This window comes from Haliaeetus leucocephalus, unplaced genomic scaffold (genome assembly GCF_000737465.1).
Source record: "Haliaeetus leucocephalus isolate CR32 unplaced genomic scaffold, Haliaeetus_leucocephalus-4.0 Scaffold751, whole genome shotgun sequence".
In the NCBI taxonomy this organism is placed as follows: domain Eukaryota; kingdom Metazoa; phylum Chordata; class Aves; order Accipitriformes; family Accipitridae; genus Haliaeetus; species Haliaeetus leucocephalus.
The window spans coordinates 14290619-14312839 of record NW_010973187.1 but is presented as its reverse complement, the minus strand read 5'-3'; the positions used below and the strand labels follow the sequence as shown (position 1 = coordinate 14312839).

The 22221-nt window shown below is 40.2% G+C and overlaps 1 protein-coding gene across 1 annotated transcript in view; it reads left to right on the top strand.

Moving 5' to 3' along the window:
* The window catches only part of CELF2 (CUGBP, Elav-like family member 2), a 245846-nt gene that overhangs the window by 167444 nt on the left and 56181 nt on the right, over nucleotides 1-22221 (top strand). Inside the window, exons 4-6 of the mRNA XM_010580996.1 lie at nucleotides 33-81; nucleotides 8576-8710; nucleotides 19260-19339. Of these exons, the coding sequence (XP_010579298.1) occupies nucleotides 33-81; nucleotides 8576-8710; nucleotides 19260-19339 (264 nt within the window). The remainder of the gene's footprint in view (nucleotides 1-32; nucleotides 82-8575; nucleotides 8711-19259; nucleotides 19340-22221) is intronic.

The window sequence follows — 22221 nt, the reverse complement described above, 5'->3', positions numbered from 1 at the left end:
CCTGCCTTACTCTTTTTCATTTTTGTTTTTAGATGCATCATCCTATTCAGATGAAACCCGCAGATAGTGAAAAGTCAAATGGTATGTGTTTAATTTATTTTTACTTAATGGTGACTCTCTTTAAACTAAAGCAAACACAACCTTGCGAGAGTTTTTGCTTTACTCCTGGTGTGGTGAAAACGATGAGGTAGTTTCCCTACTCCTGAAATGTTGGGGAAGATGTTGACCTGCTCTGAACTCCCATTTATCCTCTGCTTTAAAGAAGGAAGGAAATGTTCTGAAAAATGGTCTTCCTTGTACCCACTGTATGTCACGGCCTACCTCACTACATACATCTTTCCCTTGTGTTCTCCTAGCAGCAAGGTGATGGGGAAGCACCTGAATTAATAAGATGGAAATGAAATTATAATGGTGAAAATAAAAAAGGAAAGAAACAAAAAACAGTCCTGTGTTAACAAACCATGTAAGCAGCTGATGGGCCTTAAACATTTGCCTAAACTTCCTTTTTTCCTTTTTATAGAATGATGCTATTCTGAATCTGAGCCAAATTTAGGTTTTAATCATATGCTTGGTTCTGAACTGGGAAACCCACCTTGCAGCTTTCTGTATACTTATTCCTCTCAACGACTGTAAAATGAATGCTATAAAGACAGTAATATCTATTCAGAATACTAGGGTACTGCCTAAGTGGATGTATATGACATGCAAAATAGACAGCATGCTAAATCTATTAAACATGCCAGGTTTGTATATTCAAGGAAATAAGATAATCGGATGGTAACGCAACCTGGCTGTGTGTGATTCTTTAAAAATATATACATGTGTATATTTTGCCCCTTGATTTGTTCCTGTAATTTTCTAAAATATATGTTAAAGATATCATCTGCCTTCTTAGATTGCAAGAGCTTCATTTTCCCATAAGGCCCACATAATCAGAGCTGGTTCCTCCAACAGGCATCTTTGCACCTCATTAATTAGTAATCAGGGCAGAAGCCGTGCACTTAGAGATCTACATACCTGCAAATGTAAATTATGATTGGGCTCTAAATCTCTCCGCAAGGCTTTTTTAAGGCTTCTTTTTTGCTAATTGTAGTGCATCCCATTTTCAGGCTTCTCCAAGGATTATAAAGTTTGGAAGGAAATTAAAACTTCACATTATGCTAAGTTTCCTATTATGACAACTTTCAAAACAAAACTGGCCACAAGCACAGGAAATTTGAGCCATGACCCATTTGTAAGGGAATGGCGTTCTCTCTCTTGGGTTGAGTTTTAGCAGTGATTTCTCACTGTCTTTGAATGCTCAGAAGAGAGGCTGAGGCACCTGCATGGGCAGAAGGACAGAACTTTTCAGGCCTCACTGCTGTAAAAGAGAACTTTGCAGTTGGAATCCAGACTCCGCTCCCTAGTATTTATTGTGCTTGCAGTGGGCACCATTTTCCCTTAGGTACGCCTGGACCCTCTGAACTAAGTATAGCCTCTGTGGGTGCTTCTTTCAAAGACAAATTTCACCTCAAGTTCCTTGGCAAATTAGAAAAGTAAGAGGCAATGAGCCCAAATTGACTCCCAATGAGTTAGTTGTTCATTGCCTAAAGTTTTTTGTCCTAAAGGAGGTTGAACATATTGGCAAAGCGCTATGGGAAATTGTGCAAATTCTGTATTGCTCTGCAAATAACACCTGCTTGGAAAGCAGAGTAGGTTAGCTCCTTGCTGCTGCTGTTAGACCAGGGTTATCTGCACAACAGTCCTGTCTGCACTGTGGGAATACTCTCTTATTTTCTTGCACCTATCCCTCGCATGAAAATCACAAGGGACTGGCTTTTTTTGCTTTTTTTCCTTGCCTTTCTATGTAGTTTGAGGAAAACACATTGACAGATCAGAGGTTGCAATTGTCAAATTAAACACTTTTTTAAATTTAGACTCCTGGAGGGTGTAGGTACTTCTGATAGGCGTGTTCTGGGGTTGGTGAACTCTTCTTTTTTAATGACTGGGGAGACAGAAGACAAACTAATATCATGATAATGGTAACAATGGTACAACTCCTTGGAGAGATGGGGCGTAGACGTGGGATCCATGGAGGAGGTGAGAGTTTGCAAGCAGCTTGCAGAGCCAAAAAGAGAAAGAACAGCAGCATGGGGGATGCGGAGGCCTGTTTGGCACGTGTTTCCCATATGCTTCAGGCTATCCATCTGAGGAGGTATATAATCTGTGCCAACAGCAAATTGTAAACTGTACCTCTTCAACCAGATTGGTAAGTTCAAAGGGGAAAAAAAAGAAGGCATGCTAACACATCTTGGTTTTCATCATCTGTGATGTTTGAGCTTTTGAGGAATGCTTGAAACCCTTTGATTTCTGAATAGTGGGAGGATCCCACTACATTTTATAGGTGAAGTGGTGTTTCTCAAGTTTCAAAGAGGTTAAAGAAATTCTCTTGGTCAGAATTTCCAGATAGCTTGTGGAAAGGTATGTAGGAGAGGTTGAACACTCATGACAATTCTGAGCTTGCCCGTGTTTGTGAAGACTTGAGAGACCTGTTCATGTTCCACAGGGAGGAAGGAGAGGTCCTCTCAGTCATCTTACAGACATTTTCAGAGAACAGTATTTGCTGTGTGATAAGATGTCCCCTCCCTGTCTTGAGTCCCTTCCAAAAAGGTTTGAAGGAGCGTCCAAGCCCAGGAGTATCAGGATGAAGTGGTCCTCGTTCTCCATCACTATTCCTGTCTTTAGATATATGCATCACTTCAGAAACCTGTCCCTTAGCACAAAAGGCCAAGGTCACCTCGTGGAAACTGGGAGATGGGTATGGAAGAGGCACCTACTGCACATGTTTGACTAAGTGCCTGGGCGCTTCTGCAGGATTGGGACTTCATTAGCAACCTGAAGATCTGTTTTCTTCTGGGTAGGAACTGGGTGGCTGATAGATCTATGCAATCATCTCCATTCCTTCCCGGCGTACAATATCTCATGTGTCTGAGTCATCTCGCTGCTCATGCAAATGAAGAAAAGTTTAATTTCTTCCACCAAGCTTTTAGCAGCAAGTGTTGATGGGGAAAGACTTGCCTTTAGATCTAATTAATTTCTCTACCCGGGAGGATTCTGAAAAGTTTTTTATTGTTCAGAAATGAAACATCCCTAAAAGATTTTCAGATGATGAATTTTGTAGTGTGTCCTGGTCTGGTCACCCATTAGGTCTAGTCTGACCACCTTTATATTGCTAGGTGGTTATTTTAACCTATCTTACAAAGTTTTGGTTAAGGATTACCTGCCAGAAAAGGACGGTTTGAAGGCTCCACTATTGCTAGATTCCTCTCTACTGTTAATCACTCACAGTATTTGTGCATTTAAGGATATTTTTCCCTTTTGTCAAACAAAGGGAGTCCCTATATCCTAATGCCAAAAAGCACATAAATACATGCTTGACTCTAAGTTGTCTGTGGTCATTAACATGCTACAATTTAGCAAATACTTTAATGTGTCTTGGATCAGGATTTGAAAACAGTCAATACTTTCAGGCGTATATCCTGTGGACAGTTTGCTCTTAAATGGATCAAAGCATCACCACTTCAGGGAAAATGACAACATTCTCTATTTAAAAAAAAAGGGGGGGGCGGGGATAGCTGAGTGATCTTATAATTTATTTTTATTTACTTTATTAGCTAAAACTTGAAAAAATAATTTTGAAATTCTAAGTGGCACAACTTTCCCGATTTGGAGGGAGTAATTAAATGCCATATGTTAGCACTAACACATAGAAAAGTTGATAATTAATGCAGGCAGCTCCAGATCCAGGTGTGACTTTGACAGATTGTATGCAAGGGGTTTTCACAGGCTTACAAATCGGGATAAAAGTCTGTTTTCCCCCTCTTCCCTTCTGGATGAAAAAAAAACCCAACAAAAAAAAACATTTATACATAATTAACTATTTCTTGATTTGCTCAAAAGAGAAGGCAACTTCTGGATGGAAAATGCACTCTTTAACTAACTGGACTCCTCAAAAATGTAAAATGAAGGGATATAATTTTGATTTTTCAGGACAGAATTTGGGGAGTTTAGAAGAGAGAAAAGGAAAGTTTGCTGCATCTTCAGGGAGATTTCCCATGATTATTACAGAGTTTAATTCTTTTGTAGCATACAGAAAATAATCTCTACTCCTTTATTCTCCTGGGTTAGCACAAGCTATCTAACACAGCCTGCAAGAAATGCTCATTACTGAAGCAAATTGAGTAAAGCTAAAAAATTAGACTCTTCAGGATGTTATTCTGCAAGTTGGATGTAGTGCTGTCAGAAGGCAGGAGGCTCAATTTGAAAAAGGCCCCCCGCCCCCGCAGCAGAGGCAGACTTCATCTCAGATAACCTTTGATAGCTAATGTGACGCTCTGGATTCGAACACGATACCTAGGCACCTGTGCTAGTAGTGATTGCAGAGCTAGAGTCAATGGAGTTATGAGAACAACTCATCTCTTTTAAAAATAGGTATCTGCACCTCGTCACACGGGGTTCCTGCGTTCGGGCAAAAGATTCCCACCCCAAATCCAGCAGGCTTAGCGCTGGTTGTGTCGCACTAACTGCCTGGGCAGCATAGCTAACCTGCGTTTGTAATATGTTTGGATGGATTAGAGGTGAACCCTGTAATTAGTTAATCAAGATAGTGTGCAGTTTCACACCTTCCTTCATGTAACTAGAAGTTCAGACCTTGTTTACTGTGACCTTCTGACTGCTTCTGCTCCATCAATGAGGGGTACTCAGCCACGCATTCCACTAGCTGCTTACGGATGGTTGTATCTACTTCATGCCCCCAGAGTAGTGCAAAACAGCCAGAAAGTACAACTAGGTCTATGAGCAAGGTTCAAAAATAATAATATCAAAAGCTCGCCAAAAGATTTTCATTAATTTTCTGGATTTTGAATTATTGAAGCCTACCCCTAGTGTGGGGGAGAGAATTATAAAGCAGCAGTGAAATGCTTGAGATATGTGCACACAGGTGCTGACCCTCGTGCCCTGTTATCCTTCCCTCCAGCCTTCTCCTTTGCCTGCTCTCATTGCCCAAAGCACTTGCAGCTCCCAAACTTTGTCCAGTCCCTCAGAGCTCTTTTGTTCCCCCTGTCCCTGCAGCTGGAGCTCAAGACATCTATGTGTTATCATGATGACCAAGTTTTGGGAGTTGCTGGAAGGTAACAGCCATATCTACTGTCTGTAGCCGGGGGGAGACTCCTATGAAACAAGCCATTCCCTCTTGCTGGGAGAGGTGAGATCAGTCACTCTTTGGAGGAGCTGATCTCTTGGCATTGACAACAGCCAACCGATAACATTTTAGCTGGGACTAAAACTGGAGACCTAAACTGCAGATGACTAAAGTTCAGCAGGATTTCTTTAGACTGCCATCCTTTCTCCAACCAGCAACAGGTAGCGCCTTTCCCAATCTCGACGCTTTGTTGGGTTGCATGCATTTAATGTTGGGCTCCTCATTTTACAGTCTATGGGAGCAACCCAACATGCATAGGCAAATCAGCAGGCTTGGCCGATCAAAAGGGAAGTTTGCTAACCTCTAAATAGGTTTGACCCATACTTCTTGCAGTCCGTTGTCTGTTTGATTCTCAAACCATGCCTGCATTCATTTTAGAAGGAAAGGAGAGAAGTGGCTGAACAAAAATGCAGAAACAAATCCAGACAGCCAGTCTTACAGAGCTGAAAAAGCATTCCTTTCTCTACGTGATAATGTACCGTTAAAAACTCTTTCAGCTTAATAATATCAGATGTTCTATCAGATGGAGCGAAAACATGTCATTTTGATCCTGACAATTGTCCCTTTAAATGTTTTTTATGCTGGGCCCTTAGCCAAAAAAAGAATAGCAATTTTCTTAAGCTTCAACACTGATCAGCAATGACTAATAGCACTGAATGCAGAGCACGTCATCATATCAATATGTTTTCTGTACTCTGAGCATTCTTCATGAAATCTACATTTTTAAGATGTACAGTACACAGGAGCTGGATGTTTAATTTACTATAAAATCACCCTCAAGCTGAAAACCTGCAAATCATGTTAGTTAAATGGCATATTTATAGGTTTACTACTGAAACTGAAAGAGGCCGGTGGGGAGTTTGTCGTCTGCTACTCTTTGGAAAATTAAAACAAAGCCTTCCTGTTTGCATCTCATTTCTTTTGAATCTCCATGTGACTTTCTTTGGTTTGAGTCTTTGTTCTTGCACCTAAGAAGGACTCCAGAGACCTCCTTTGGAATGGCATGGCAGGCATTTGTCCAACTCAGCCAGCAGCGATTTTCAAGACAGGGTTGGGATCCAGTCACCCTTAGCGTAGACCTGCACGCTGTATTTCAAGCCTAAAATCAACCCAAATTTAAACTGGCTGGTACTAGCTGACACACAGGCAGGAGCTAAGGGGTTCGTAACCCAGAGCAGAAGGCAGTGCTTGGACCCATGCTTGGCACCAAGGCTTACCCCAGCCTGATCTCGGTTTGTGGTATGGAGAAATCCATACCTGGCTGCCCAGCTGGGTCCCTTGCCTCATACCCTTTCCTACTGCCCTGTTGTCGAAGGGACAGGCTGGCCAGGGACCTTCCTCAAAGAGATTACTCAAGACAATATAGGAATTGCAAGCAGCCAAGTTACAGGGATCCTTTCACCAGCAAAAGTGACTACCTAGACTCTCCTTGTGGCTGTGAGCAAGGCAATTCAGTTTTACCATCCTTAAAATAATTATTAGCAGCATCAAGGCCAATTATAGATTATGAATCAAATGTAAAGTTTCATTGTAGGACATAAATATATATATATACATAAATACACACACATATATATCTATATATAAAAATCCCAACTTGCAGGTCTTATTTGCAATCCCGCATATTCAGCTCCTGATCTGTATATAACTGGTTCATCCCGTGCATTCATCACTTGTTAATCCTTTCTGGAGGGTTAACCTGCATGTGGAACCTCAATATAAAGTGTGAATGAAAATGTTGAGTCTTGAGGAATCTCTGCTGAGGAAAACTTTTTCTCCTGGGTGTTAAATTCACGCCAATTTTCTTGCAAGCTTGTAGAGTGAGAAGCTGGGATTGTAGGAGCTGGTCTCTGCTTTAGATTCTGAAAAATGCATGGTCTTGGTGCTTGCTTGTATGAAAGCTACAAATACTTTTTAAAGTCGGCAATTCTAAGGAAGAAATTACTTCAAACCCCTCTCATGATCAATAAACATGAACCTCTTCTTTTTATTGTTGAAATTATTAAATGCACTTAAAGTGTTGAAGTATAACACAAATAAAATCCTATGAAAATAGATGCAGTTTCTTCTTCCTCAGCTGCAGTTTATTCCATTTGGCAAACTCATCCTAGTACAGGAGAGAGAGTTGGGGAGCAAGGGAAGATTTTTTTTTTTTTTGTAAGCCCAGAAATGAAAATACTTCATTACAAAAATAATTTGCACAATAATAGAAATAAGTAAGTGCACTGCAGATTCTCTGGAGTAAAGCTTTCCTTCTCTCTTTGCTTCCCCGCAAACTCTGACAGTCTGCTCATTAACAGTGAATTGGATTTACATGCCATTTCAAGAGAAGAAGAAAGCACTGGTGTATATACTGTATAATAAGCACTTAGATTTTTAGTTTAATATAGATTGGAGGGTATGTTCACATTTTTAAGTCTTTCCAGGGTGAATTAAGTTTTGATGACCTTTTTCGTTTTTGGCAAGACTCCACAGCTTTAGACCTGTAAATTTGAGTTTGATTAACAGGACTGTGTGCGTCCTGCTGCAGCAGTCCAGCTTTTGCTGATTTTGGTGACTATGCAGGCAGGAAATAGTCTACCAATAATTCAGGTAAAGCACCTTTTTCATGTTTTTTTGCAAACTCAGCATCATTACGAATCAAAGGATTTGGCCCTGGGAAAGCATTATGCAGCCCCCTTGTTAAAGTGATGCCCTGGAATATGCCTTGTGTCTTCCCGAAGGGGAGAAGGCTGTGGCAGTCTGAAAAAAAAAAAGCAGGAAAATTTAATGCATTCTTTTTCCAGAGCAGTCGTTACACATCTGCCTTTCGAGTGCCATGCATTAAGTTGGCTGAAATTGAAAGCTCAGATAGGAGCTGCTCTCTCAAAACACTTCTCAGGAATATTTTTCATTAGCTCGTATCATTACGTGCACAATCCCTTCTTCACCCTCACCCCCGTCATGATTTCTTTCATACATGAGGGAGGTGAGGGAATTTATCTGAATTAAAATCTATGCAAAGATATCTTTAAAAGTCTCTCTAACAGAGGACGCTTTTCTTTTAGAAGCCATGATGGGGAGGCATATGCAGAATGACTAAGGCAGCCAATTAGTATGTTATATAAACAGCAAGCACCACTAGAAAAAGGAGAGAGAGAAAGAAAAATGAGAGATTTGGGGTGGGGAAGGAAGGGGGGATGGGAGGTTGTAAGTATAAAGTGTTTGCCTTAGGACTTGTCTTCAGTTACAGAGCCAGACTCACATGACTGGAGCTTGGTTTGATGTGGTAATGAAGCATTGATCACAGGAAAAAGATGAAATGGCCTTTGCTCATTCATTATTTTTATCTTCTAGCTGTGGAAGACAGAAAATTGTTCATAGGAATGGTTTCGAAGAAGTGTAATGAGAATGATATCAGGGTGATGTTTTCTCCGTTCGGCCAGATAGAAGAATGCCGAATCCTTCGGGGACCGGATGGGCTGAGCAGAGGTGAGTGTGCAGTCTGTAAAGTCTCTTTCCTTAAGTGCTAATTGGGAGCTATATGTCACAGCCAAGGTAGGCATAGCCGCTGTCTGCAGCTAGAGGTTACGCTGTAATACGTCCCACGTGATGAAGGTATCCACATGAACTTTTCACAGTGACTGAAATTATCACCTTTTATTTCCAGTGTCAGAAAGGTCTCGGTGCCAGCATATTAACTTGTGTTATCGCCCTGTTTGTCAGCTGGAAAGGTTCCTTTGCACCCTGAGAAAACACCCTCAGTTTTCTGCTCTCACAAAATCAAACATCCTTCCCTGACCCCATTTCTGCTTTGTAGCTTAAGGCCAAAAAAAAAAAGGACTGTAAATGACTGCTTGAAGGCATACAGGGTTATGGGAACTGGCCCACGTTGTAGCACTATATCTCCTCCATTCCAGTGTTTTCTATAACTATATGCAAAAACATAGGTCTGCTGTAACTGAGAAACAAAGAGGTTAGCTTGAACCGAAGAGCATTGCCTGGACAAAAGTTTCTAAAAAGAGCTTGTAAATCTCGTGCCTCTATCACAACCCAAAAACCAGGACAGAGGTGTTAAGCAGCACCACTGAGAGTGGTCAAGCAGCTGACCTGAAATTTGGGAACGAAGTGCAGCACAGACTTCAATAGCCGGTGATCCCTTTTGAGTGCAAAAGTGCCTTTTGGGGAAAGGCCCTCTGAAAACATATTGGAAAGAAAAATAGGTGTGTATTGATGACCCAGGCTGCATATTAACTCCATGGTATATGGTCCTGAGATTATTCTCAGAGCATGAACCTTCTCAAAAAGCCAGTGGCAGGTGGAAAAGAAAATAGCGATAGTCCTGTCTGTCAGTGCGGAAGGATGCTGTGGTACTAGCCATGGCCATTTGATGGCACGGGGAGTAAAGTAATTTTAAGTGTGGAGCTGTGAAAACATCACTTCTGTTTCTATAGAAAAAAAAAATACATAGAAAGCACAGTTTATGCATTTTATTACATTTTCAAAAGGCACAGAAAAAATAATAGTACCCATTTTGCATATAGATATAGGTATAGATACAGATATTTTTCTTTACTTTTGGATCTACTTGTTTCCAGTAGGCTACAGGATCAGCAGTATTTTTGCAACAATTTGTGCGTGGGGAGTTCTGTTTTGAGTGCAGCCCAGCTTCTTTAAAATGCCTACAAATTTCAGCAGGGGAAGTTGCAGGTATTCCTATATTTCATGGCGCTGCTTGAAAGCACTTACTAACTTCTGAATAATAAGGACTTGTTGCAGAGACACTCTGACAATAAAGAGGGAGCTCCAAGAAAATTACGCACTTATGTTTATGCATGCTTAGTCTGTGATCCCAAAACTTTTGGGGCTGGGATGCAGCAGTCCCTTCAGGCAAGGAGAGCCTCAGGATCATGGCTTTTGCCTTGGGGAAGACTGGGGGAAAGGTCTGAGGTTGGTTCCTGCAGCTCAGTAATGAATGTTAACTGATGGAGGCGAGTGCTATCATTATCCTTCTAGAGCCAACACTGAGGCAAAACAGATATTTCTGATTTTCACTGGTTTCACTTTGTAAGTAGCACAGGGAAGCGGTGATGGAAGACACAAGTGGGAAAGGAGCTAAGTAACTGCTGAAATAACAAGATCTAGGCATCAGATGTTTTGAGCCCCCAAAAGTTTTTTCTTGAGTCCTCAGTATCACCCAACAAAGAAACGGATCTTTCCTGGGATCCCTAGAAATCCCACTGTGTACTTGCTTTTATTCAACAGACGTTGGGCATAGTACGAGCATAGAAAGGCTAACTACGAGATCCAACAGGGTGAGTGAGGTTGGTGGGGTAGTTCTGTTCTGCCGTAAATAGCAATCTCACGATAATCAGAAGCTGAGATTTTTAAGCCATGTCACCAGCGTATCAGGCAGGGCAGTGTCATCTGCCGGCCAGCAGAGCCATAGAGTTACTGTGCTGCTTTCTCCTGCTGGAGGCTGAAGATCTCAGGCCAGGTAGGTCACACACCAATAGTGGTAGCAGAGCTGTATCCTCTCTGCCGCTCAGGTTTATTTTGGTCACAATCACGACTGATACTCTATCACGCCCTCATGCATCATGCCTTGTTAAACTTGAATTGCTTTCTACACACCCATGTTGACACTTGAAAATGAGTTCAGCTGTGCCACCCAGGTTTTCAGGCAGATGTTTATCAGCTTCACAAAACCACCACTCCATGAGAGAAGGCAAAGTGTTGGGAAAATAGTTGGCATGGCAGTTGAAATGAAAGGTGCTAAAGGAGATTTGTAGTGGAGGGAGCTTGGCTGAAAAAGCACAGGGTGAAAAGCTGCTTCACTAAAGCAAGAGGGAGAACTTATACAATTAAATTTTGTAACGAGTTCCAATACTTAATGTGTTTTAATTCATGTTACTCTTTCCAAGATGTTAATTCCCACAAACAGTATTTGTTTTCCCAGCACCCGTCCGGATGTGCTTTCCTCCTAGACACAGAGGGGTGAATGAAAAACAGTCACTGTCTCAGGAAAGCATTGTCCTCACCATGCCAGAGCCTTTGGGAACTTGCAGCGCTCACAGCAGTGAGATGGAAATATGGTCCAATAAACTCTGTTTGGCATCTCTTTTCAATTGCACAACAAGTGCACATCATGGTATCTTGGACGAAAAGAGCTTGAAAAGTATATTCATAGGTGTTTATGCCAACTTTTGAGCTTTGTTAAAGGGTCCAGGCAAATAATCTTTACTACCAGCAGATAGTTGCAAGGAATAGCTCCAGATTACACTGCTCAGTAGAACAGCTTTGGTTTGTGCTGCTTTGTTTTTTCCGTAGTAAAGAGTAAAAAGGTTTCAGTTGACTTTTAGGCCATGCTACAACAGCAACCTTACCACTAGTATGGTAACAGTCTGCTGTCAACTCATAGGCGAGACGTAGGGTTGTAGTGTACCACATGGCTCCAGTAACAAGGAGAAATCCCGTCCTGTGGCATCAAGGGAGTATGTAACACTTGGTGATGAGTGTGATATAAGTGCTAAGATAAAGAGAGAGAGGGAGATTGAACTGGTTGTTTCTATTGTAGTTTCTAGCCAAGAGTTGACAGAACTTTAATAAAGTCGCACCCATTGCTGTCACTACTGATAATGGACCATCAGCATTTCCACTCCAAATTCCTACTGTCAGCTGTTTGAAACTCATCTGTAAAATGAGACTAAAATAATGATACAAAGCTCCAGTGGTGGAGCAGTATATTTTAAAGAAACCGAGATTTTTTTCCTTGAGTCATTTTTTTCCCCACTGTTGTTCACTCCTGCATCTAAGAAATAATTGTTGTTTTTATCTGTAACTTGTTATATTCTGGCCAGCTACAAGAAATAGGCAGCAACCAAAAGGCATTGCCTTCCAAAGGCTCTGGGATAGTCCCTGTGAAATTAGTTGGCTGGCAGAGAGTAATTCCTAGCTGTAAAAAGTATTAAAAAATAAAAATACCCTGTTGGCTGTAGAGATGAAGAAACCAGGGATGCAACAGACATGGAGGCTGGCCTTCGCTTTAGCAGGGTTCATGGGACTATCTAAAGAAGCTTGCCACTGCCTGTACTATATTCATTATTCAAAAAGAAGGATTCAGCCTGCAGGGTTGTTTAATCCAGCACTTTTTCTGAAGAGCTAAGTATGCTTTACAAAAATTCATGATTGTGATATCATGTGCTAAGCTTCATTATCATGAAAAAGCAGAAGTGAACTGCCTCAGATGATTAAGATTTTAAATCACTTATTGTAAACGGCTTAAGGAAACTTTCAGACCTCCTGACTCCTAGCACTATGTAATGTCTACACGACCACAGATGCTAACACAGCCAGCCATGCAAAAATAGCCAGAAGTACCCGAGATTGATTTGTAGCTGTGCCACTGATGTGCTGTATTGACCGTAGGTGAGTTGGTCTCTCATCATATCTCTGTTATCCCATTCCTTAAAATAAGGATAGCAATGCTCCTCTACCTTTGTAAAATGGTTTTTTTTAGCTCAGTGGATCAATATCTCTGTATCACTCTAGGAATTATTACCATCCATAATGATGATTAAAAAAATCCTCTTATCCTTATCACAGGAGCACCACACAGCAAATTATTCTGCTGTATTGCTAAGTGCAGATTTATATAACAGATACCAGAAAGAAGTCAACTGGGTTAATGGCATGCACTAAAAATTCCTGCTAATAACATGTACAGTCAGTTGGATATGGCATGAAAATTGTGGGAAAGCTCAAAATGCATATTTCTACATCTTCTAGGCTCCTAATTGTATGATTTTTTAACAAAACATCACCAGGCACATGGGACAAGTGAACATTTCTGCAGACATTGATTACAAAGATTATTTTTTTTTTTATCTTTGCTTTAAAAGCAGGTTAGAAATGGCATGGAGAGTTATATCATGGTCAGGCAATTTAATTTCATGAAAATCCATTCATAACTTTCAGATTCAGGGGTTTTCTTGATGAATTAGTAAAAGAAAATTAGTATTTGCATCATGATTAATTGCAGTGAAGGGTAGGTGAGGAGGTTTTATGCCTGTTTGGTTTTCCTTATGGATATTTACTGCTCCTTTCTGAGCTAAAGTAACATGAAGTGCCAGCCATGGGAACAGCCTGGATTAGGGGCCACCTTCTGACTTGTGTGTAAGTGATGGGAAACAAGGACAGTGGAAGTGCTGTATTTTTAATTGCTCTTCAGAGGCACCTCCATGCCTTATTTCTTTTGCTGTAATGTGGTAACATTTTAATTTTTTCCAATCATTATGGCACATTTAATTTTCTTTTTCCCCTGCTGAAACTCTTTTGAAGCTGGGAAGGAACAAACACATACAAGTGACCAGTGTCTCTGTGCTGGCCTTTGGCCAGTAACTACATCTCAGATTTCCATTACTGCAGCTTTGCAGCATCCCTCCCCAGAGGGAAGTCTGAAATGAAATAATAATTACAAGGGTTTTTATTCCAACAGAGGGTCATCGAGGCACTGTTAGAGAGTGTGGTCTTTGGTACCCATCTGATTCTGGTTTTGTGTACATTTCAGTTACTGAAGTCTGTACTTTGCAGGGTGGTTAATTGACTGTCCACTTAGAAATGCTTCGAGGGAATGGTGAACTTCAGGAAATTTAAAATCTAGACTCTGTCATCTGGTCAATAGTCAAGAGAAGTCAGTAAAGCCAAAGACATGAGGCATGTTTACAGGACGTGCCTCTTGTTACATTTATGTGTCTGATATGCATAAACTAAAGAGCTTCACTGTGACTTTTTCAAAATGCGTTACTTTGGGCTGAGTTGTTGCACTTGGTCTCAGACCTGTTGTTGTGTGTCTTAAGCAATATCTAATGACCAAATGTCTGTACCATAAGCAATTTGATGTCTGAATTTGTAGCTGAAATGTATTTTAACCACTAAGACAGATTTTTGTGTGATGTCTTCATTAGAAGGCTGTTTCCCAGGCTGTTCCTTCCTTCAGACTGTGCTATATTAGCACTGTGTAAAAAAGGGAAAGTCTACTTTGCAATCTCAGCTAGAAATATTTTAACACAACTAGAGCTTATTTTTATCACTCTTCAGTTTCCACAGCTTTTTATTCAAGCCTTATCTTTTCTTTAAATAGAGGCTTTCATCTCAGAGGATCCCAAATACTTCTTGCAGGAGTATGTTGGCAGCTTTTCACTATTGTTTCTTCACAGTCATTGAAGAAAAACCTTGTTTACAGTGAACTAGGAAGGTGTAGTGCAACCATTACACCACCAGCTGCGCAGCCATCATACGTAGTACTGCGATTGCTTGGATGACTTTGAAAATCTCTTGAGGCTTCTTCTGTGTCAGAGGGGTCACTGTATGTGGGTTTTTTTAAGTTGATTACATCTGCCTTTCTTTCATCTCCAGAACTTTAAAGCCACAGTTTTAAACTTCCATTTTTAACTCTAGTCCTGATTAAAAAAATGTCAAGGGGTTTTGCATCTCCCTTTGGCTTCACTGAGGGTTTGGGGGCTTTAAGACCTCTGGTAGACCACAGTAGTTTTATGTGGAAGGTTTCTTCTGTAGGTATGAAATCAGACACCTTACCTTGAGGCTTCCATACTTAAAAATGTTCTACTTCACTTGCAGCTCGCAAGTATTGATGTTATGTTAGACTGTGCATGAACTGCTGACTGAACGTTTCAAAACAGTCTATGAAAGCCTGAGATGAGAAGAATCGAGTGAAGCGGGAGCTGAAATGGAGCAGTGCTGAGCTTTTTTAAATATTTCAAATAATTGAATCGCTGGAGCAGCAAGCCCTAGGTTTGGGACAGCACAGGTCAAGGAGGAAGCTTATCAAATTTCACAGCCTCTTCAAAATTCTCTTTCAGTTTGGGGTGGGAGGGGGGTTAGGACCAACCCTGTGAGTTTAGATGTTCTCTCAGCCGAGATGGCAAATGTGATAATGTGCTCCAAAATACCTTCTGTGACAGGGCTGGGTGCTTCCCTCTGATTCTGCCTGCAGGAGGAAATTACTTCAAGCAGCCTTTCCCCAGTCTATCATTTATCTGGTGTAAGGGGCGAGAAGGCAGCCTTGGAGAAACAACTAAAACTCATAGACCTCCTTTCTCCCTCCCCTTTTGTTTCTGTTAGTGACCCCTGACAGTTTGAAACAAGAGGTGATAAATAATTGCAAGGTGACTTGCAGGTTGGCTGTATTTACAAAAGGATTTTTTTTTTTTTTTTTGTGGTTAGGTAGCTGGTGGTACAAAACGAAGTAATTTCAAGGCATTAGCTATAGAAATATCCCCCTCTCCACATTTTCTCTCCCAGAGAGTTCCATAGCTTCAGTAAGAAGGGAGTAATTGAAGTATCGAGACTCAGTATGGTAGAACAGAAATAGTTTGCTTGTAGCTATTGGTCCAGAAGACCTCGGCCAACGGCACTACGATCAATGCAGTGTTTCATAGGATGAGGTAAAAGGCCACGGAAATCTTTCTTGTTTCCTTGCACCATGAGGCATGAAATCTGATTAGTCTTGTCCTCTTATAATTGTGATTTATGGTCCTAAAGCTGGCAGTATGTTCCCAAAAGACTACCTGTATTCATGATATACAGTGAGTGAGAGTATGCTGAAAAGAGGTTTTCCCAACCTCTCAGAAACTGCTGCAGCAAGAGTACAGGATGGTTCAGGCAGAGCTCATCTGACTTAAGTGAAATCTGGTGTCCTTAGACACCAGCTTCTGAATATTTTCTAGGTGCCCTACAAAACCATCCTCCTAAAGTGCTAATGTTCCCTGTATAGGAAAAGAAAGGTGCTGCCATTGACCGTGGCAGAGACTACGAGCATCTCAGAAGAACAGCTTTTCTGAATACCTAAATTATATATGCAAGTTCAGTGATTAAGTGAACTGAATCCTATCATATAGGCTTAGCTCCCCTCCAGTGTGGCAGTCTGGTCATGAAGGAAAGGATCCCATGGTTCACAAATAATAAAATATATAGGATCCCATTTTCCATACCTAATTAAATATATGGGCACAGATAATAAATATACAAATTTTGTGTGTGAGTGTGCAGGTTTGGTAGCTGAAAAAATAACCCTTGAATGTCAATACATGTAGCAGTGTCTGGAAAGATGGTTAAATTAGCTAGCATTTAATTGGGGTGCTTGATGGTAACAACTGAAGGTCTAGGTTTTCAGAATAATTTAGAAATAAGGTTGTCTACTGAATTTTTACCATGGTTATTGAGGCAAATTGGGTATTTACTGTGCAAATGGCCAACTGTCCATCGGTGGGAAATGGCCTGTCGACTGGAGATAATAAGGGGACCTAACCTTGTAGCCTCTGGCTGGAAAATCGTAATTAAAATGCAGTCCCATCTTCTCCGTGGAATGCTGTTTCCAAATGCTCATATTCAAGCCGCATAACCTCATTCATCAGGCATTCCCCTTGCCCGAAGAACAAGTTTCTTTCAAATTGTTAGCTCGCTATATGGCACTTTACAGAGATCTGCTACGAAGGTCTTTTCGCTCCACGACAAAGGCAACGGGATCCGCACAAATGGATTGGGGCTGAGGAAGAAGGAAAGAGGTTTTGCCGTACTGTTGGGCGCTGAAAGTCCCCAACAGCTGAGCTTTGTGGTTAAAAAGAGAAAAAGCTTAAGGGAGGGAAGAGAGAGTCTGCTTTATCTTGAGAGGAGCGCAGCTTTATTTCTCTGCTGATTCACATTTCTTTTGAGACCTGCTAATTGCAACATCTCTCAGTAAGTTACTTACAGCAGTACTGCTGGGTAGAAATTGTGATAAATGCATAAACTGTGTCTTATTGATTTTTGTTGACATTTCACATGCTTCTTATGCATTCTAAACTTCCATTCAGTAATTGTCACTATGGTACACACTCCTGGATAATGAGAGCGGAAGAAGTGAATGAAGCAGTTTCTTGACCATTATAAACAATATTATTCAAGGCTCTGTATGGGGTTTCTTGCCTGCCCTCCAGTATATGTCTATTTGTGCTCATCCCCCATTGAATTTGCAAGACGAGAAATGAAAACCCTTGGTGTTATTTCCTCTGTTAATGATAATAACAGAAATGTTTTTAAGAGAGATTACTTTGAGTCTGATGGTAAATTTGGGCCTCTTTAATTTTAGTGCACAGCAGTAATATGGAATCTAGCGGAGGTACTGTAGTTTATTTACCCTTCTACTGCACATTTTGTCTAGATTGCCATACAGAAAGCTGTTTTGTTACATCATTTTCTTTGACAGAAATTTGTTGCTGAATAAGAATAGTATAGCAACACATAGTGTGGCTAAACAATAGTAAGACATCATCAGCTGTTACGTTACCTAAGAAATACGTAGAGTCACAACAGTGCCATGAAGTTTGTGTAAAAGAATTCTGACTTCTGATTTTATGATGCTCACCTATCAGTCAGAGGTACAGAAGCGAGCTTAGGTTCTCTTGTATCAAGGGCCTTTACATTAAAGAGAAGAAAAAAAAAAAATACCGCATGATGCAAAAATGCATTGACTTTATTTTCATGACTAGATGTAGTGCTTTTCAGTAATGATCAGGCATTGCTTTCTCTTACTGTTGTTTGATTAAAATGTGAATACAGTCTTGACTTGATAATCTTACCAGGTACACACAGAGCAAAAAAGAAAAGGTATTTTATGCCTCAAATTGATTTGCATAAACCAAACAATCTGTTGCTTGTTGGATTGCAAAATGGTTTATTTTGCCCATTGGCCACAGGGGCAACAATATTGTATTTTTGATGCCAGAATGTAGCTTTCATGCATTAGCTCTAAAATGACAATATGCTTTAGCCTCTCAGTGCTTAGATTTGCTTCATTTGGAAATCTTTTAAGTAGTAATAATAATAATGTTTTGAGGAAATTGAGTGGAACACTAAATTATTCTCTGAAACCTAAGTTCAAACTGTGCAAGGCTAAGGGAGCTGAAAATCAATGCACTTTTAAAGTCATTAGAGATCACAAGTGAAATAAGTCTGTGTTGCTTTAGCTAAGCTTTTAGTGTGCCGTGGTATTATTACAAAATCAGCCTGAATCTGCATTAATTTCACAGTCTTTTTCTTTAAGATGCCCAAGGGTGCATGAAGAATAAAATGTAAATCTCAGAAGGCAATGTTTTTATTAGTCAAAAGGGCAGTGAGTCATGCACTAAAAAAGTTGACCTGTACCATGCCCAGTGTACGTATGACTGACAATAGTAAAAGGGTGGAAAAATAGCCCAGGCATTAGCCTACTGGCTTTTCATTACAATTTAAAAGGCTGAGGAGGGAAAAAAATGATTTTTCAGTTATTCATGCACATAGCTTCAGGTTTGTTCAAGCTGGTGGTAGCTTTCATAGGTCAAAGAATTATACTTGTGTCTAGGACTCGGAGAAACAAAAATCATAAAGATTTTTATTTTTAATATGTTATTTTCTTAAATGTTGAGATTCCACCTACATTACTCAATTTTGTCTGAGTCTTTTCACACTTAGTCGCAGGCTACACAGTGGAGTTTTTCTCTTGCTTATTTGTACGGTTGTTCTTGGTGCATCACGGAAATATGTGACATTATGGACTCCTTTATTAAGTTCCCAGTTCAGCTGCCAGTGATGCTAGTCATTTTATTCACTATCCACAATTTACCTGCACAAAAGCCATAGCAAGCAATTGTTAATGCATGGTCTGAATAGACTAAACTATGCAATCCAAAGTCTACATAAAAGCCTTACTTATTTCAAACCCTGTGGCTAAAGAACAAAAACAACAACAACAACAACAAAATTAAAGGAAAAACCCCTTTCTCCTCACCCATCCCCACCTAATTTTTTTTTCTTTCATCTATGGTCAGATTAGCAAGTCAGCACTGTCGATAAATAAACTAGAGAAGTTGTTTATTTTTATGTACTACTGAGAACAGTGTCGTCTTGTGGCCGTTCTCGTAGACTGTGTTGGTTTAACAAGCGTCCAACCCTTTTGTCTTGTTGTTTTTTGTCTTTCCTGCTCCCTGTCCCCTTGTTCCCACAGGCTGTGCGTTTGTCACATTTTCTACAAGGGCAATGGCACAGAATGCAATCAAAGCCATGCACCAGTCTCAGACCATGGAGGTACAGTACTGTATCATTTGCCCTTTCTTTGTTTTCTTTGTGCAAATGATTGCGAATGGTAAAGCCATGCTCTCCTGGACCAGATCAGACACATGACAATCACAGATTTAAACTTTTTACCAACTCACTCTACCTGTCTTTGTGAAGTTTATTTTTCTTAATGACCTGAAAGCACACAATAAGGTTGCTGTGTGGTATCCAAACACGGCTCTTGATCCTGTTTTCAGTGGCATTCAGCAGAAAATAAAAATGCCGTGAATACCACTCCTCAGTCATACTCAGAGTATGTCTGATGAGTAAATTACCTTTAATTTTAACACACACCCCCCCAAAGAAAAATCTTAGTTTCTTTTAAATAGATTTTTAAGTGTTGTGGTTTGTGCTGCTCTGAGAAAAAGCTCAAGAGATTTACCTGGCCACGCTGAGTTACTAGTGCATGTGTTTTTCTGCAAATAGAATCTCTTTTTAAGTTAATATAATTTCTCCTTCTTCATATAGCCAATAAAAATGCTAATGATGACAGAGCATATCGAAGTGTGGCACTTCCTGCAGAGCACCGTCGTGGCTGGCCCCTCACAAGCAAAGCTCTTTATTTCCTTCCAAACTGCCTCGACGGCCTCATATTTTATCATGATGAGCAACACAAAACTTTAAACCTGTTCACTAAATGTGAATATAGCTGCAGGCTAACGATCCGTTCATTGGAGTGGTTATCGAATGCCACGGCTTGTCTGGCAATCTCAAAACTTTTTTCAGTCTGTGATTTTTGTCATGGTCTTTCAGAATTTTGCACAAAAAACCGCACAAGTATGAAGTCTTTACTTACTCTGGATCTTCTAGCTTATCATTGGAGAGTGCATGTTATACTGTATTATGTATACTGTATCTTCGTGTAGTGATGATTTTTCTCAGAGGTGGCATTGATGTTATGTGCACTTGTTTCTTTTTTTATTTATTTTTCCACCAGGACCTTTCGATTTTTTTTTTCTCAGTGATTTTTCTTTGCAATGCTCTAGTCTCCCAAAGCATGCTGGGTGCTAAACAATCATTATTGCGTCATGTCGTTGAGCTGCTTTGTGTAATGAGCCAAGGGGGGAGACCAGGGGTGGGAGGGTGGACAGAGGAGAAGAAGAAGGAGAAGAAAAAAATCAACCCAGTGCATGAAAATGTCACTAACTGTTTCCTGTATACTACAAGTGATGATATCGGCATTGCAAAGCTATTGTCTTTCCAAACATCACTTTTGAATTTGGTTGAGCTTCTTTTATAATCAATGTGTTTTCTTTTCAGTGCAATGCATTTTTAGACCCTGAGTATACAGTTTTAGATGAGAATCTGCCAATGAGATGAGAATAATTGAAATTATCTTTACTAGAAAGCTGCTGTTATACAATCTATGCAGTCTGACAGTATATTGTGAAAAAACTGCCACTTTGAGTCTCTGAAATAATACTCGTAGTAATTTGTCTGCCATGCACTGCTCCATTAATTCAGACCTATATGTTTCGCTGGGTTTGATTCCAAGTAAAAAGGAAATGTTTATTGGTAATACTGCGTTTTACCTATATTTTCCATGTGTTTTAATGTATTTTTCTGTCTAGCAAGATGAATTTTACACAGCTCTACCTCAGAAGATGGTAAAATTAAAGAGATAATACCTCCCAGACAAATTCTCCCATTCTTCTCTTGTATGCAGTACTCCAAAAGAGGCTGCATTTTCATGTGATACTCCTGTTGACATTAATTCTATAGAATAGTTACTGTTGGATCAAAATACCTCTCAAAACCTTTAGAGGCGTCATCAATGAGATCCCTAAATTGGCAAGACAATTCCAAATATTTTGCACTTTGAACGTCTGGGTCTTTGTGCCAATTGTGCTTAGGCAGAGAGTCCCTTCTTGGAGAGAAGCAGTACACCCTCCAGCTCCGTGGGTGAGGGACCTGGTGGAGTCTGTACCTACTGGCTTGACAACACAAAGAAAAGTACGAAGGCAGCACCAGCTGTTGGGAAGACAATGGCTCTAAATGGGATGGAGATACCATGCCATTGAATGACGAAGGGAGGTGCACCTTGTGTATGTGCTGGGAGCTTCCCCTCAAGACAGAAAATGGAAAGCATAAAAGAGAAATCACCTTTTATGCAAAAAAAATTTTGCTCACTTTTGCCAATACTCTTCTAGTGAAAAGTTAACTTGGGTTAGCTAGTGTTAAATCTCAACTCTCGGCCTGAAACAGTGGTCCTTGGGCACTTTTGTTTCATGGTTTTTTGCAAACAAAAGTGGACTTGGGGGACAATATGTAGTACACAATTACGTTTCAACCCAATTACTACAGGGTTTTTCTCTTGATTTATTTTCAATTCTTTGGCACACATCGTTGACCAATATGAATTTTCAAAGTGGGCTAAGAAAGAACAGTGGGGATGTTAATGTCCAGATGAACAAGGCTGCTAGAATAATGAATTCTCTTACTACTCTTTCAACCTGACTTTCTGACCTGGTTAAATTAACTGATTTTAAAAACATAATTGCTGCTCTAGAGTTTTTGCTCTTCTATCTCATTTCTGTGGATTTTGTTTGTTTGTTTAACGCATTCAAATGCAGCACCAGTAGAAGACACTAATTTGTTATCATGGAGTAAATTTGATGCAACAATAACAACCCTTTTCTCATATAGAGCCACTTGCTACATATAATTTCAGTCTTCAGAATGTTTGCTCTCTTGAAAATGATGAAGTAATGAAATATAGAGCAGACAGTGAAAAAATGAATTATAGATTCATAAATTGCAGAGATATTGTTTTTATACAATTTACTGACATTTAAGCATTCATAAATATGGTGTCAGCTGTAGTGTTGAGTGCTGAGCTGCTGAACTGAGAA